Below are 19,103 nucleotides of genomic sequence, written 5' to 3' on the forward strand. Positions count from 1 at the left end.
ATTAGTTTCACGGGCAAGTAAGAAGTAGAATGTTATATCTTTGTCTACTACAGAGGTTGAATACATTGTTGCTGCTAGCAATTGTACACAGGTAATATGAATGAAACATATGTTGAAGGATATCAGAGTTGTTTATGATGTGCCTACTGCTATATACTGTGATAATTCTAGTGCTATCAATATTTCTAAGAATTTGGTGGTGCATTCAAAGACTAAACACATATCAATAAAGTTTCATTTCTTGAGAGAGAAGGTGAATGAGAAGGAAGTCAGGCTGGAGTATGTGTCTACAAAGGAACAAATTGCAAATATCTTCACAAAGTCTTTGTCGAAAGATACTTTGGAGTATCTTAGAGATAAGCTAGGGGTCATTGCCCCTTCTATTCAGAACTAAGATGCATGGATTTGCATTGGTCCAGTAGATTTCGTAAAGATATCTTGTGATCCAGATTGATGTGTGGTGGTTGTTACTCAAGGGGAGTAGTCAGTGATTCAGATGTTCAGATTTGTGTGTACATCTAGAGGGTGAGAATCATGATTTGTGTTGTATATTGTATTGATGTCAAAGGGGGAGAGAAGCATGTGAAAAAACACTATATCTTGTACTGATCTCAGGGGGAGTTTGTTGAGAGTTATGAGTTGTTGATTTCTTTTTTTGCATTGATTGTTTTTCACATTTATATGTTGTCATCAATACCGAAGGGGGAGATTGTTGGATATTGGTGAGAAGTTTGCTGGAATGATGTTTTGCCATTGATGTCAACATGTCCTTATGTGTATTTCAGTGTTGCAGTCAGATTAAATGAGTTTGTTTGGTCAGTGTATTTCAGTTGAGTTGATGCGGATTAAAGGGTTTCGCGCGTTGATTTGATCAAGTTGTATGGTCTGGTATTGTGATTGGTTTTTCAGTTGTTTGTGTTATTCGGTATTCTGGATTTTGCTTCGCATTGCTCCGAAATTGCAATATCTTGGTTTGCGGATTTGGAAAAGTATCTTGGATGTTCTGGTGTGTCTTCAATTCAAATGGTTCGTGGTTTGGATGTTCGCAAGTGTATCTTTCAGTTTGACAGTCAGTTGGGTTAGTGTTCTTAAGGTTCAGTATAATGATGATGAAGATTCTAGTAAGTGGTGATGTTGCGGATGTTATTGCGGTAATTCATGATGCTTGTGGATGTTTCTAGATCGTGCTCTATTTGTGTTTGTGGTCCGCATTTATCATTGTGTGCGTTGATGATGTTTCTCTTGGTGTTATGTGTGTTATTGATGTGGCGTTGATTTGTGTTTTAACTATTAATTATCAGATCTGAGTTTAAGTTGCATCACAAGGGAAAACAAAGCTAGACCTACAAAATTTCGTGTACACATGGTTGGTGATGATGATGGTGATATGAGAGAGTTGGCCAAATGATGTGGGCATTTAAATGCTTCTATTCAAACAAGTTGACTTCACAAGAAAACTTAATAGGTGATTTCGATAATCAATGTAAGTGGTAGTCATTTAACAACACGTAACAATTCAATGAAGATGAAAAGTTTGCAAGGTAAAAACTAAGGACAACATAATGCATTAAGATTGGAGAGATTAATTGAAGTCTACCAAATCTCACAACCATAAACAAATCTATACACCCCTTGCAATTATGAAAGCAACAAGTAATCAGCAATGTTTTATTCAAGCTTCTATAACTCATTACAACTTGCACAAGAGAAACACAAGTGCTTCAAGAATACAAAACACTTGTGTAATAGACCTATTCTCACATGCAATGCATTATTTAACTAGAAGTCTTCTTCATGTAAAATTTTACTCATCAATCTTATTTCCCTTCTTGTAACCTCACTATTTTTGTATTTCTACATGCTCTATTTTTTTCATGGTTTGACTATTATCTTCTAAATTCATACCCTAGCTAGCTCTAATTCTTTTTTCCCATTGAACCCTTTTTTTTGTTGTGTTCTTCATCTCCTTCGACGCAATTGGATCATTTCCTCTACCCTTGCCACAACCAAAAAAATTATTGGTTTTTGCTTTGCAAAACTAGTTGTCAGAGCCCTTAGGAGAAGCACAAACCCCAAGATGATTTTAACCAAGAATTCAAAAGCACCCGCACAACCATACGATAACAACAAAAATGGTTGCAAGTTACATTGGTCAAGAAGAATGACAATCAATCTCCAAAAGTTTATAGAATATGAAGAGTTACAACTAGAAGGAATATTGTTGACCCAAACAAAACAAAAGTTGATCGCCAAAGGTTGATAAACTACCACAAAACAAGGAAAGAATCTCTAACAAGAATTGATTAAATTGTCCTTGGCAACAATAATCATTCAACTAGCTCAACCAAACCGAAAAATTAAAAAAACCACGGAAAACTCATAAAAGAAAAAAAGAAGATTATATATATATATTGTTGGCAAGCTATTAAAAGATTAAAGCATGTCTTTTAAATTTGAATGGTGTCCACACAAACATTAATACATGTCAACATAAAACAATTCCTATCACCCATATAAAACTTTGTTGTTTGGACACACGCCCACGCTAATGATTTCTTAACACTAATATTGATGACTTAAACAATGACAAGTTTAAGACCTTACAACTTACTCGAAAGCAAGATGACACAAACAATACACAACACACTCAAAACAAAACATAAATTGAAACTAAACTTTACTTAATGGTATATTATTGCACGAGCATGGATGTGCTTCTATCTAAATATATAGAAAAATCATATTCTAATGTTTTGATAAGATAAAGTGGAAAGGGCCCAAACCCATTACAAAAACAAACCAACAAGGCAGAAGGGGAGAATCTCATGAGTAAAGAGGTTAAGGGGGAAAAAAAGGCTATTAACCAAAGAAAGAGGGAGAAGATGTAACAAGACCTTTCCTCCATTCATTAATAGTCCAAGCAATACTATAATCCAAACTCCCACAAGGAGAGGGAAGAATAGGAAGAGAGGGCGAGATGCAGCCAACCAACACCAAGGAAGACATAATCAAAGTAGAATCTAGTGGAGAGACTGGAATAGAGCACTCAATGGAAAGAACCACATAAGGGACATTAAGAGAAAACAAAGCCACCCCAACTAAGCACTCCTCAAATCTCTAAGAGGAGGCATCCCCTAAAGAGTCAAGACCCTCAACAATCAAGTGATTATCACAAGGATTCTTCCACCAAGTAGTAGGACCCTTCTGACAACCCGAAGAGCAATTTGAAGCTAAGTGACCAATAGCAAAGAAACAACGACAAGGAAAAGGGATGCCCTCATAATCCAAAGGTTGCGGCGAAGGTTGATCCTCAACCATCATAACCAGGTCACTATGAAGAGGCATGGAGAGGTCAATGTCCACCAAAAAGCAAGCATATGTAGAGTATCGAAGTGGATTCGTCAACCCTCAAGAACCGGCCAATAGAGTTTCCAATGACTTCATAACAAGACAACTCCCAAATTTGGAGAGGAAAATTAGGAAGCCACCCAAACCAAATGTATGTTAAGTGGCTCAGAAAGGGCATTGAAAGTATTAGTCCAAAACTTAATATTGACTGCACTAAAGATAGATAATAAAAATTCCACCATTTATTTATAATACCAAAATACATCTTATGGAAACTTTAGCCACATTTAGAGTTGTTCTCTCATATAGAATCCAATCAATATTAGTAATCAAGTTTCATTATAATTGCATACTAATGTATATTGTATAAAAAATATAAAGTTGATCTCAAAATTATGCTTGAGGCAAAAATTTGTAGTTTATAAATTTTATGGCACTATTAACATGGAGACATGGTGGTCTCCTATGCCACCATCTAGCCTATTACCCAATTGAAGAGCTATAGGGAGACTCTTGCCGCTAAACAAGTGTTCGATATGTAACTCACTACATAGCTCAGATCAGGTCTAGTGGAGGTGAGATATATTAAACTACCCACTAGTTGCCTGAAATTGGATTCATTCTCAACTAGAGAACCAGATTTGGCCGACAACTTCAAGCTTTTCTCCATAGGTGTAGATGCGGGTTTGTTGTTCTACATTCAAAACTTGCCTGGTAGAGCCCTAGCATATTTGGATTGAGAGATGAAGATGCCATGAGACTGTTGCCAAACCTCAACACCTAGGCAATAGTGCAGAAGCCCAAGGTCAATCATGTCAAAAGACTAGCATAAATTATGCTTGATTCTCTGAATGAAAGATGTCAAACTGCCAGTGATGATCAAATCATCAACATAAATAACCAGAATGATGATATCACTGCCAATAGTCTTGACATATAGAATTGAGTCAGGACTCCTCGGGAAACCCTGATCTATGAGGTACTTATCAATTTTCATGTTCTATGCCCGAAGAGCTTGTTTCAGGCCATAGAGTGTTTTCACCAATTTGAGTACCAAGTGTTCTTTTCAAGCAACCTTGAATCCAGGAGGTTGCGTCACGTAGACCTCTTCCTATAACTCACCATTCAGGAAGGCACTCTTGACATCCATATGGCGAACCTTCCAACCACACTAAGTTGCCATGGCTAGGACTAATCCAATGGTGCTCATCTTTGCTATTGGAGCAAAGGTCTCCTCGTAATCAATTCCTTCATGCTAAGAGAAGCCTTTGGCAATGAGACGAGCCTTGTACTTATCCATAGTACCATCAATCTTGTATTTGACCTTATGAACCCATTTGCATCCAATGGGTTTCTTCCTTGGAGGAAAATCTGGCAAAATCCAACTGTTATTTTTCAGCAAGCTTTATTGCTCAGTTGTCATAGTTTGTTCCCACTCAGGTATCCCTTTTGCCTCTGTGTATGTTTGAGGTTCATACACACTATGACTGTTGACCATGAGAGAAAAATTGGCATAATCAGGTTGCTTGCCCTTCTTCCGAGCAGTTCTACCAACAAAGCTCATCGTCATGAAGATCGGCAATTGTCTTAGCCCGCCATTTAGGTCGGAGAGTAGAAGTGCCAACATCAAATGTAGGTGTAACAGGATCGGGTTCAATCAAATAGAAGATCGAATGAATCCTAAGGAAAATCAAGTGGAGTAGTTGTGTGTCTAGGTGATCCTGCAAGATAAGGAACCGGTGTAGGTGTAGGAGTTGGAACAGTTGGAGCCCTCCCATTTTGTGGACCTTATGGAAGACGAGCACCCAAGTCTAAAGCCTTCAATGGTTGATCCTTTGAATCCACAACTAGAGGAGAGAGCTTAAATGGCCCTCATTCCTCATCAAAAACCACATCACAATTGAAGATGATACAATTTGTCTTAATGTCAACCAATCAGTAAGCTTTGTGAGTATCACTGTAGCTGGTGAGCATGAGTTTCTGGCTCTTGGCATCCAACTTGGTGCGCTTAGCATCAGGGATACAAACAAAAGCAATGGAGCCAAAAACTTTCAAGTGACTAATTTTGGGCTTGCAACTTGACTAAGCCTCTTCCGGAGTCTTCTTCTTCACAGCCATAGTAGGAGACCAATTTAGAAGATAGACTGCAATGTTAACTACTTCAGCCCAAAACTTCTTGGGAACACTCATGTTCAACCATAGACCGGCCCATTTCAGTAATCATGTGGTTTCTCCGCTCAACGACACCGTTTTGTTGAGGGGTGTAAAGTGTAGTGAGTTGGCACTTGATGCCATGTTCACAAAAATGGGAGAAGGTAGAAGAATAGAATTCTCCCCCATTATCAGACCGAAGAGTAACAATAGGTTGACCAAACCCTTTTTCTACTAATGCTTTGAACTTTTGAAACACGGCAAACACCTCTGATTTCTAATGAATAAAATACACCAACATTTTTCTACTATAATCATCAACAAAAAGTAGAAAATACCTAGACCCGGTAACAGAAGGAGTAGCCAAACCCTTTTTCTACTAATGCTTTGAACTTTTGAAACACGGCAAACACCTCTGATTTCTAATGAATAAAATACACCAACATTTTTCTACTATAATCATCAACAAAAAGTAGAAAATACCTAGACCCGGTAACAGAAGGAGTAGCCATAAATCCACAAATATCAGCATGGACCAATTGTAGTACCTTAGAAGCTCTCCAAAAGTCGCCATCTGAAAACGGAGTTCGATGTTGCTTGCCAGCCTGAAATGCTCTGCAAACTCTGAGGTTCTGGGTCTGAATTTCTAGCAATCCGATGACATGATCTTCCCAAACAAGCTAAGGAAAACAGTGCACATTTAAGTGCTCATGACGTTGATGCCAAAGTGTACTCGCAGAGGAGCACTTAACTACCATGGCAAGCTCCTGAGAAACACCAAAATCAACTAGTTTGAATAGACCATGATCCTCAAGACCCACGACAACAATAAGACTGAGTTTCTCGATCAATGATGCTACACTGATGTGAACTAAAGGTCAGGTCGAGTCGAGGAGAATATCTCAAAATCTGATTGACTGAGAGAAGGTTGAGTTCCATTCCTGGAACATAATACACGTTGAGGAAAATCAAATTCCTCTCTCCACACTGAATCTGCACATTGCCCTTTCCAACAATGGTGTACTCTTCCCCTCAAAAAATAACTAAATCTGAGTAAGGTTGAAAATAAGTGAATCAATCCCAACAATGAGTGAAGTGGCGCGAGGAACCTGAATCAATATACCAAGCAGAAGATTTGACATGGTCTACGGGTCTTTGAGCCATAAAGGCATAAAAGACATACTCGCTATGCTCAGTGTGCTCCGCTACATTTGTTTTCAATTCTGAACCACTTTGCTTAACCTGTGTAGCCAAGCATTTACAGCACTCCAAGTTTCATATGACCAAACCTATGGCAGTAATTGCATTGAACACTTTTCTTCTTCGAGCCTTCTGATGACAGAGCAAAGGGTTTCTACTAAGAAAACTGAGATTTGCCTTTTATCTTTATGAACGGATTTGGCTGCAAATGCTTGTTTTGTAGAGGGTGAGCTGGTACTGCTACCGAATTGTTGCTTCCATTAGTCATGTTGCAAAAATTTAGTGCAAAGATTAGCGAACTTCAAATCAACACCAATTGAAGTGATGTTGAGGGTTTTGACAAAAAACTCGTAGACTTTGGCAAACTTTTCAAGGCGATGACGACCATGACCTCGTCCTCCATATTTTGACCGATGGCTTCTAACTGGTCATAGATGTCCTTGATCCGATTGAGATGCTCTGGTAGGGATTTTCTCTCATCCATGACAATAGAGGAGCATATTTTTCAGAATGAAAGCTCTACTCTTATCAGACATCTCAAACAGTCTCTTGAGATGCTCCCATATCACGACAATTGTTTTGCCTGAAGGTATCTAAGGAAGCTGATCGTCACTCACTGAGAGCTTGATGAGCATGATAGCTTCACGATTTTGTTCATCAAACTTGATCTGATCATGATCAGCTGCAAAAGGTCGTTTTGTCTGACACGGTACTCAAATATTGTAAGCATCCACGGCTTCTAAGTATTATAATTTTTGCCATTGAATTTCCAACTCCCCTCAAACAAAATATTTGTCAAAGATATCACTAAAAACTGAGGTCAAAGAAATCATCACTAAAAACTGAGGTCAAAGCTGGTTGAGCGGATGAGGGCACAAATATCAAGGCAAGAGTTGTTTAATGAGTGAACGCGACGCATGCATAAAACTAAGGCAAAAAACTAACAGATTTCGAAGCTGAACTGGAAAAAAAAAAAATGGCACGGATCCCAATGTGCAGATTTTGGAGGACCCAAAAAACTCAGAGAGATACCCATAAAGTATTCAAAATACCCAAAAAGAATCTAGTCTTTAAAAAAAATTGGCGAGAAAGAAGAGAGTTTCCAGAAAATTCTTTATGATAGGCCGGTGGAAAACACAGAGGTTTGAAAATAAACCCTAGGTGGCGTGCAAGAGCTCAGAAATTTTGCAAAAACCCTAGGCATGAGCAGAAAAACCCGTGAACAGAACCGACGACGCTGAGATCACGCAGAATGAGCATGCGACGCCACAAACTGAACAAAATCGCAGCACGCAGAAAGAAAAGAATTTCGAGCACAGAGAACCCCTCCCATCACAGGAAAAATAGATCGCGATTGTTAAACAAAAGCCCTTAGCGAATAAAAAAGGTCCACCTAAATATGCAACCGCCGTAAAAATATTTCGCACAAGAGTTGTGCAGACATGCAGACAACGGATCGCGCAAAATAGTCGCGCGGAAACGCATGAACAAAAGCACAAATACGGAGCCCACAAAAACCACCAAATATTACCGGAAAACGAAAAACCGTGTCAATGGGTGGTTAAAAAACACCAGATTGCGCAAAAAACGGGCAAGAAGCAAAACGGGCACGAACGAAATCGCATGACTCAGACACAGACAAAAAACCCTAAGTGCGTTTTTGAAAAAAAAAAGACTCAAAATTGATTCGAAAAAAATTTCCACTAAAAAATTAGAATTATAAAAATCTTTTCGAGAAAAATTTATTGCCTAAGCTCTGATACCATATTACAGAGTAATTGGTAAAAATTCAATGTATTAACGAATGATCGCAAGATCATCATATAGATTACAAGATATCAATGTTTCTAATAAGAAACAACTAATAACAGAAAATCCCTAATATTTAGGGTATATTACAATATTGACCAGTAAATAACTGAATAAAGAAAATATTCTAATAGATCCAAGATGAGTTGGTGTTTAGAGGATGTCCCACTCCCTCCTTGATCAGTTAAGAGTTTGAAAATGATATATCCTAGACGCGATTGTTCAAAAAAGGAAAAAACGTCTTACTAAACTCGTTTTGTTTTGAATTCCTATCTCGAGATTAAGGGTGGATTGCAAGAGAGATGTTAGACATTGTATATGTCGTGTTTGCCTAGTTGATGGCCTAATTTTGTGTTGTGATCATTCTTTGTCTTGTTATATTAATCAATTGATATTTTGCTGATGTTTCCTTGTATTTCGATTTGTGGTCACATTCTTAGTATGGCAGCTTGGCTGTAATTTCACAATTGTCTGGACTTGTGTGCCGGTTGGCATTTGTTGTATAGGGTTCAAGAGCCCTTTCAAAACCTGTTCCACCCATTCATAAAAATCAAATGGTGGAAGGAATGTCCGTACTTAATGTTTGCAATGACACAAAACTCTTACAAACACAAACAAACTGATAATTAAAGTACAATAGACATTCACAATTTTATAGATAAGCTATCTCATCACATTATTTACTACATGAAATGCTTGAACAAGTAGATGATGCCATTCTATTCCTCAAGGTATTTGGTAAATCATTTTAAATTAAAAACCCACAGACTACTTTCAACGTGATAATTAAAGTACAATAGACATTCAAAATTTTATAGATAAGCTATCTCATCACATTATTTACTACATGAAATGCTTGAACAAGTAGATGATGCCATTCTATTCCTCAAGGTATTTGGTAAATCATTTTAAATTAAAAACCCACAAACTACTTTAAACGTAAAGATATTAGACTACCAGTAACACACAGAAATATCATTTATTTTGACCATGTGACCACATCATGTATGCTGGACTTCAATGAATTTGCCTTTGAAATTTCCATATTTTGACATGTAAACAAACCAATATAATACATCCCCAATTTTTTTTAACCAAAGTAACAAATTGACCAAATTTGCTGACATCTTTGACTAAGAAGTCTACCAGTTAACCAAAACTAAAGGTAAGCTGACAATTTTGTTTTTCATTGACAACTTCCTTGGACCCTACTTCCCTGCCAAAATATCTCACAATGACCAGGCAGGTTTACCATAATAGATTCTTGAGATGTTTTCTAATACAAATTTAGATTCACAAGTCTTGTGATACCGATTCTGAAATAATACTGAAATATCGCATACAGCTTCAAAATATCGTGCGAAATCCAATAGTTTTATATGCATATATTTGATGAGACATGTGCCCATTGTATTGGCTGATACCCAAGATAAAATCCTTCTTGCATATAGATGGTAAAATAAAAGAGTTAAGCAGAATGCTTTTGACAAAAACTGTGTAGAAGAAGCTATCCTTGTCAACTCACTTACATTGAAGCTGAGATAATTTAAGTCTACTAAAGCAAATAGAATAATCAAATGGCATGATAAGGCACATGCTAATCAAATGTAAGAATAATTGTGGCTTGAAATGCTAAATAACTTAAACATTCAAATATTATCAAAAATGTAGAAAATATGAATACTTCAATGTGCAAATAATTTAACAGCAGCAAAATATGCTTCAAAAGATGCTTTCTCAAGATAAACAAATGACTGTAAAGTTGACCATACCTAATCCATTATCTTTCACAATGCCTTCAAGATTTAAATAAAAAACTATAAGTCAATAAGCACTAGATAATCAACAGTGCGCTAATTCTTGAAATAACTCATTAAGATTCTGAAAAAGGGGACAATTCATGCTACTAAATTGGCATATCATTTCCAGACAAGCCACATGAACTTTTTGCCTCACCAAGTGAAACAACTGCATGGCCATGTCTCTAGTTACCACGAACCTTCAGCTCCTGCGGTTGGATTTTTAAATGCACTAAGCTCCCAGGATGTTTTCAATGCATAAGGTTCAGAAATGGTAGCTCCTCCTTCTGTAATCTTAGCTATCTGCAAAAGATAGGGTAAATGGAATGTAAGTTCCTGGCATCTGACACCCAGAGTATTAATGGTATAACCAATATAATAAGTCCCAGATGACACGATCTAGGGGTGAAAAAAGGTTCACTCTTTTTTGGAATTGTCCATGTTCAAAATCCCTGGGAAACATAAAAAGTTTGAAAGTGGATAGCACGCAATTAAAGAGGGCCCTTCACATCCAACAAAATCACCATTAAAATTAGTAAAATATTGTAAACAAAACCAGAGGACAAAAGGTAGCAGCTCTTGAGCCAAACGCCAGGGAAAAAAATTAGTAAAATGTTTTTAAGTCAATTCAAGATGGCCCTTCCATCCAAAAATATCACCAATAAAATAACATGTCCACGAAACCATAGGACAAAAAGTTAGCAACTCTTAGACAAAAATCCAGGGAAAAATTTGCTAAAATGTTTACAAATTCAAGAATACTCCTGTGAGGCCAAGTAGGTGATATAGATATCCCTCAAGTTCTAAACAACACTAACACAAAGCATAAATCTGAATGGGACTAAATAATGGTACATAATGACAAAGTTAGAGGATCGCATACTATTTTGATTTGCTTCAAATGACAACGTTTCTTAACACCTAAAATCCAAGTAATTGTTATTGTTAAATATAGGCAGTTTTGTTAGTAACATTGCAACTTAAAAGAGATGGAACTTGAACATAAAGCAAAAGTGATCTCATACGATATCCAGCCTTCCTGAGCACTAAAACTATCCATGTCCATCTGATATCTTAAAATATTAGAGGCAAAACCAGTTATGACAAGGAACACTAAAAGAATCAAGCCTACTTTAATCCCATGGAGAGATGTCTTCACGGTTTATCCTATGCAGTCATTTATTTTTATTTCATATAATTGAAATTAGGCTTGGTGAATGATGCTACAAGGACATAAAGACAAATCAGCTACCTTTATTTATTATTGCATTATAGATTCCATTTATTCTTTGAGATCTTATGTCCTTTTAAGTTTTAGTAGCACTGCATGGTAGCTACTGTAACTCAATGTGCTCGAGTTGCATTGAAAAATATTCATGGCAGTTTTAAGAATAATGATGTTATTGCTTTCTTCTGTTCTTTTCATGGCAGGTTGAAAAATTTGACTGTTGAGCTTTGTTAAAAAATGAAGAGCAGCATCCTCCAAAGCAGAATATTGCAGTTATATTCAGCAAATGGATGACATCAAATTCTAGACTGGTCATATGAATTACAATAAATAGATCTGTCAATTGAATCTATGCAATGCCCCTTTTCTGGATTAGCTTGTAATCTGCCCTAAATTCACAATAACAAGAAACATAATATAGTTAGGGTTATAACCTTTACTTATGAATAAAATAAGATAAGTTTGCTTCATATGAATTTCCTAGCTTCCACACCACAAGAAGGAAAGGCTTTCATATGAATTTCCTAGCTTCCATCACGGTGTGAAGGAAAGGCTCTAGAGGTAGAACAGATGGAAAGAAAAACTATCATGAATAAAAGCAGAAGGAATGCACAGGGGCACCATAGTTTGAGCTTCTAATGTTTTCAACTCCAAAGAAGATATTGCCTAATTTTGCACCTCGACTTTACTCTTCCATTTACTGACGTGTACATCTCGAGACATCTGTGCCACATGGTGTGCTACTTCTGCAAGGAGTTATATTAGATGATCAACTCCCACTCACTATTTTTCTATAAAATGGTGTTCTATTCCCTTAGAGGAAGGCCTGAGATCCTCCAGTTGTATCCTCCCCAGTTTTGATCAATACATAAAAAGAAGCATAGCATCATCACTTATTATTGTACTTCTGCAGTTCAAAAAAATTGATTTGTTCTGGAGGTTAAAATAATTGGAAATCTGGAATTTTCAATAAAAGTTAGTAATATTTCTATAGAAATTGAAATTCATCTTGTCATCATCTGTTTCTCCCATCCTGAAAATGCTAATGACATAAGTTGAAGCAGTTTGCTTCAAAGTTTTTCTTGTTTAGGCCAATGATGTTTACTTTGCTAACGAGAGAAATAAATGTAGCTCGTGTAAAACAGACCTTGGAAATAAAGGCTTGTTTATCATTTGCAACTACTATTCTGCTAGACCGCTTACCATTCCATGAGCCATGCCATTAAGGCAAAAATCAGACACCTTTAAATTCTAATATTCTTTTATCTTAAAATTGTTAGGACAATCAGCTGGTCCAATTCGAAGGTGGGTCAATCACTGCTGCTAGACAAGTCATGGTTTCCTCCTCTTCCAGCAAATCCAAGGGACATAAGCATCGCTGACTAATTTCCTTAGAATCTTACACTGACCAACATTCTTCATTTGTAAGTTGTCATATTGGCCTTCGTGAAACCAATCCTTCTGCATAAACACTATAAGTAGTTCACCAACCAATCCAATAAGGATCTGGTTTTTGTTGTTCATGGCATGATTTGGGACCATGTACAACTACTTGGATGTCGGAGAAAGCCCTAAAAACTGAGTATTTTGCTGACTGAAGTGAATTCACTGGTTGCAGGAGCTGGTGAAAATATCATCTATCACATGATCAGAGAAAAAACAAAATCAATTCCTTGTCGAAAAAGTAAAACTTATCATGAGAATTTGTACCATCCACTGAAATTCCACTTTTCAGTTTTCCTCTTCTTGGGTGTTTTCTCAGTCTCTTCAGGTTCTCTATGATAGCAACGTTACTTGAATTCCCTGTGGGACGTGTAAAGAATTCTAATTGGCTCATGCATTGTTGAGGGCTGTAGTTGGAGAATCTAGTTAAAATCTCTGGGTGTTTTGGGACTGTCATAGCAGCAGAGGCAACGGAAGTGATTTGAGAGTTCAAATAGGTTGTTTCAAAGCTTGGACAGGGGTGTAGGAGTTCTGTCCAGCAAGCCTGATTTCATAGCATACTTTAATTAGCAAGGGCACCTGATTTTAGGATATTTCTTGATCAAAATCAGTCCTCTTTCTAGTTTTCTGAGCCGTCTTCATTGGTTCCAGGCAACTTAAAGCACTTATCATCAAATTGGCTGATTTCATAGTTTTTCAGCATCACTTCAGGACTCAAATAAGGTTTATTTTGCAGGATTTTATCATTACCAAGATTCAGATTTTGAACTCAAAAGATTTTTCATCACCAAAACATGTATTTTTCAAGCATGTCTAAGGTTCCAAATATAATTTTCAGTCATCATCAGATATAACACTAATCATATTCTTCAGGATTGCTACAGATTCCAAATATGACAATATGCAAATCCATCACTTAGGATTTTGTATATGTTGACAGAATTATGTAATCAAGTTTGTTTTACATGCAAGCAAGTTATTCATAGAGTAGAAGTGTTTGTTAGCTTTTTGATTTATTGTTTATGCAAAGCATTGTAAAATATAATAATTTAAATGTTTCGGGCACTTACTCTAGGGATTCAGTATCATTCAATTGATATAATCTAGTAATGCCATTCTTGCTTCTATATTGTTGTTGAGATGTATGTTATTGTAATTTTGTGAGTTAAAAATCACTTGAGATTTATTGAAAGCTTTGAATTGCAATAGGTGTTGTTTTGGTTGGTGTGACACTGAGTGCAACAACTGTGCTAGCTTATAACATATGTGTGTTGAGATAAATTCAATTGCTTTTAGCAAATTTTTAAGCTTTGTATTGTAGGTTTATTTGAATTTGGAAGTTGTGATTTTGTGCATAATTTCTTAATTCAACTTACCAATGTGTTACAGTCATTGTGATTCAACCTATTCAATCTTTGCGTTTTAACCTTATCTTTTCAGTCTTTGCTTTTAGCTAGAAAGAGTGAGCATCTGATAGCTGTTTAGGTTATCTATTTCCAGCCAGAAAGCATAAAAACCTCCCGTCTTGTGCAGAAGTGTGGAATTGCCTTGTGCCCTAGCCTAAGAAGCAAAAAATTGGTTTTAGTTTTGTTTACTATATGTCAACCTCCCTAGAAAACATTGTACAAATTGTATAGCATATACATTTGTTCGAAATAAGGTTTTAGGTTAGTTTTAATTTACAAAGAAATTCCCCTTCTAATTCAAACAGTGTTTCTACTGCACATTTGTTTCATTTTGTGTCACAATGAAAGGTGTGATTACAAAATAAAATATGCAAAGTTTTCAATCACATAACTGAACTAGGCATCTTTTCATGGAATATGTAATTTCAAATTAGGGTTGTTTATCATATTTAAAGTATTTTGACCTTGGTGAGCCCCCTTGCAAATTGTGGTTGGGGTTTTCCATGTAATCTATTTAAATACATTTTTATAAATAATGTGTTGTTTTTAAGAATGAGGACTCCTTGCCTTCCCTATTACAGCCAAGGGAAGACTAGTCATTCCCTAGCCATCCTGGGGATAGCAGAGTTCTTGCATCTTGGGGATGGCCTCTCTAGCAGGTGGTGTTCGTGGAACAGCAGGGGGCAGATAGTCTTCGGGACATCCCTGTCCCTTTCTTTGGTACCCTATAAACAAAAAAGTTGTCATTGGTTTACTAAGTAATACCTCCAATACCATGCCCATCAAAAACTAGAGTTAGCAGCCCTTAATTAATACAAATCATAGTCTTTATAAATAAATAAACTTGGGCGATTAGATTTAATAAGGACAGCTAGCTCATTAAAAATGATGACATTCCAAAGGAGGCTGACTAGGATAAATATAGATAATTCCCAAGCATTGAATTCCAAAGGAGGGTGACTCAGATAAATATATAAAATAATTCCCAAGCAGCGAATTTCAAACGAAGCCAGCTAAGTTAAATATAAAATAATTACAAGATGGAAGTTCCAAGGGAGGCTAACCAAGAGAATATGAGTAGATTAAAACATGTTCCAAGCAACGCTTATGAATAGAGGTGTCCATTGCAAAAGAAAGGGTGTGACTTCCATTCCAATTGAAGGTATAAAAGGAGGAACATTTCGTCCAAGAAAGGATCGAGTGAAATTGGAAAATAAAGAGTCGTCATAAAAGACAAATAAATATTGTCTTCAGCAATAATAATATTGTGAGATAAGGTTCATATTAGATTACAAATAAATAGATGCATAGATACACTTTGCAGAAATTAAGTGATTGCTAATTGTAAGTAGTTTTATTGCATTTCCTTTAAAGAGATTTTAATAAGAAATTCATATAGCTGATTTCTATAAGTAATCGATTTCCAGTTCATTAGAAATGGCTTCCAAATAGGAAAGACAGCCAGCCTTTTGAGTTCACAAGAGGTGAAGTACCGGCCTTGCCTTCATCAAGAACACCACCCCGAGATGCAAGCTTGTGGGCCAAGAGGCGTACGAGTGCCTCTTGGGCTTGTTGAGGAAGGCAGTCTTCATACATCTTATCGAGCACACCAACCCAAGATGGATGGTTTAGAGATCCTACCATGCTCATGGGCTGGGAGATGAATGGTTGCTCCTAGGCTTGATCGAGGAGGATGGTTAGCCTCAAAGGTGGACTGAGAGATGGAGTGGACCTGAGGTCCTACTATGTCCGTGGGCCAAGAGACAAATAAGTGCTCCTAAGCTTAAGGGACTTTTCAATTACACCACCCGAGATGATGCTTGTATGTCAGGAGGCATATGCGTACTGCTGGACTTGGGGGTCTTCACAAGTATTCCACCCCGAGATGGATGGATGAGGATCCACCCATGCTCTCGCAATGCAAGGACAACCATCCTTGAGATTGCAATTGACAAACATTTCCAATGAATTACAAATACGGTTTCTATAGGAATATGCCTTGGAATAATTATTAATGCTATTGAGATACTTCGATTTAAATAGGAATGATGCTCATATGGATTTATATGTTATCATGAAATATTGATACTTAATACTTTGTAAATTTATATGTTATCAAGGAATCTTAATGATCATTAATTCATGTCATTGTAGGACCTAAACTAGGACTATCTTATATAGAGTATTACATTTGATAATATTTTTATAAAGGTTATGTTTGTAAATGAATTGTAATTCTTCGACTTAAGTTGGAATTGTTATTCTAGGATGAAAATTGGGAAGATCCCAAGGAGATTACACCCAAGCAATCAACCTGGAGTTTTCTCTGAATTGTATATCATCAATTTTCTCATGGAAACCACTGAAACTCATTTGTATAATTCTGATGCTTTGTGACGAAATGTTTTTGAAAATGACAAGGATTTGACTTGCGACTTTCACACATTATAATGTTTCCTTATTTATTATTTAATCACTTTCTACCCAGTCAATTCGATTCAAAGCCATCCCTCAAATTTTTTGTTATTAAATTAATGAACGAGATTGTGTACAAGAGTATTTAAACCTCGTTGAACCCTTCAATGTAGCTAAAAAAGAATATTTTTCCAAACTTGGTGATGGCCAGACTTATGTTTAAAAATCTAAAATAAAAAACACTGCTTACCTGTAATTTGTTGACAGCTGAGCGATCACGATACAGAAGCACAAGCATGCATTTCTCTAGAAGCTTGACACCTTCTTCAAAGGTCATATTTTCTTTCCATTCATCACGAAAGATTGGTCTAGCAAGATGATTCCCAAATCCAGTGGCAATATGGCTCTCCTCATAGTGGACACCTATCATATTCACCTAGATAGTGTCCATGGAGAAGATTAACAATGGAACACACACAATAGAAAATTTTAGATAAATAAAACAAATGAATATTTATATTTTAGATAACACAAATAGCAGAATAACAATAGTAGGAAAATTTGCAGTAAGTAAATATTTACCGTGCCCAGGTACTTTTGGCCATTCTTGACTCCACCCAAAACAATTGTGTTCCATAGAGGATTAAATTTATTTCTCCTATTATACATCAACCTATTCAGATAGTTGTGTACTTCTTTGGGACCCAAAGAATTTCCATCATCCCACATGTTGTCATAGAGTCTACATTTAGTGGCACATGTAATCAAAAGTAAGTTATGAGTTATACAAACTAATTGTGTCCTATTTTAGCGTTGCTAATTTTGAAAAGGGTTCAGAATCTCAGATAGAAGATGCCAGAAAGTGCCATTCTTTAATACAGACTAGCAACAAACAAATGCAGGCTTTTTTTGTTTCAGACATAAAATGTTTTAAGATACAGAAGGCGAGACTATTACAACTATAAGGAACACAAAGTATAATTCACCTCCATAGAATTACATTTCTAAACTTTCATCTTTAAAAGTTATTTTTGCCTACAAACTACTCAAAGAAATATATCAAATAACAGTAAAGAATGCTTCCTTGAATACTAATAATTGAACCTCTAACACATACATGAGTTCATCAAGAGAATGCACTATCTCCTGGAAGTCACTGATTTCTCCTCCAGCACCTAAGAGAGAATGCTTTCCTATAGGCTTCAGTCTCTCAAGACTCTTGTAACGCAGTGTAGATCCATATGATCCTGCCAATAAATACAAGCAAAAGTTTACAGCAAGCAAAACTCCATTAACATTTAAATTCAACAGATGATAGATTTGGAAATATATACGAACCATGACAATTCTTTGATACTCCCATTCCATTGTTTGAGATATGAATTTACAGTAATTAATCTTCCCAGAAGAAACAGTTCAAGTCCATTTCTTGGCATATATATTATTCAGTAATAATATGGGGGCATTGAATGAAGCAATCCACTAGCTAGTGCATAGCATTTGCACAAAACAAACCTGGAAAAATTGTGTCCCTTTCTACTTGAGCGGGATTTTTAATTTCCGTTGTATCCTTCAAATTGAAATGTTTTGGTAGCAGGATGGAAGATGTATAGTCACATTTCAATGCCCCACTTTGGCCAAGTGATGAAATAGATAGATTAGTACAAATCAACTAGAAAAGCTTGTTTGCATTTCCAAGTCAACCACATGCATGAACAGATCCAGATGACATGCAATACTTCAACTTGGGCACTTAGTTTTGCTATATAAATGTAACATTGAAGACATTAATTTGCACATTGTACATGGTCAGGGGCAGTTAACATTTTCAGGAAGAGGTTATGGTTGTAACAGACTTTCAAGGACTTGAATTTGTTTGTCAAAACTTAAATCAAGTGCTCACATAAAGACATTGACTTAACGCCCCTTTAGACACAAGCTCAGATGTTAGCTTTCTAGATTTTATAGAGATACACTTCCCTCCTAAACTAGTTAAATTGATGAAACTCTTTTGTTCCTGAAGCTATATACAGAGCATTTCTAAAAACAATAAGGACAGATACAGTAGAAACAGCATTAACCAATAAAATATTGTGTCATGTTTTTTGTACATAAAAGAGCAAATTATTTCTGTTATTCACAATTCTCACATCTGCCAGACTACCCAAGGGATGCTCCAATTTGCTGCTCCAACACATTTGAGAAAGAATGAAACTATATTAATGTCCACATATGACCGATGTAGCTCAATGGGACTTGAAAGCACAACCAGGAACAAAAATTATTGACTAGTAATTTTACAGA

General features: G+C 36.3%; 1 protein-coding gene across 1 annotated transcript in view; it reads right to left on the minus strand.

The window, feature by feature from the left end:
* Positions 1-10,116: 10,116 nt before the first annotated feature.
* Positions 10,117-19,103, minus strand: part of LOC131046847 (proteasome subunit beta type-4) — a 43,658-nt gene continuing 34,671 nt past the window's right edge. The window contains exons 3-6 of the mRNA XM_057980635.2: positions 17,917-18,046; positions 17,382-17,541; positions 17,050-17,235; positions 10,117-10,610 (exon numbers count right to left, since the gene is read on the minus strand). Of these exons, the coding sequence (XP_057836618.1) occupies positions 10,497-10,610; positions 17,050-17,235; positions 17,382-17,541; positions 17,917-18,046 (590 nt within the window). The 3' untranslated portion in view covers positions 10,117-10,496. The remainder of the gene's footprint in view (positions 10,611-17,049; positions 17,236-17,381; positions 17,542-17,916; positions 18,047-19,103) is intronic.

The sequence above is a fragment of the Cryptomeria japonica genome, chromosome 4 (assembly GCF_030272615.1).
Source record: "Cryptomeria japonica chromosome 4, Sugi_1.0, whole genome shotgun sequence".
Taxonomy (NCBI): Eukaryota; Viridiplantae; Streptophyta; class Pinopsida; order Cupressales; family Cupressaceae; genus Cryptomeria; species Cryptomeria japonica.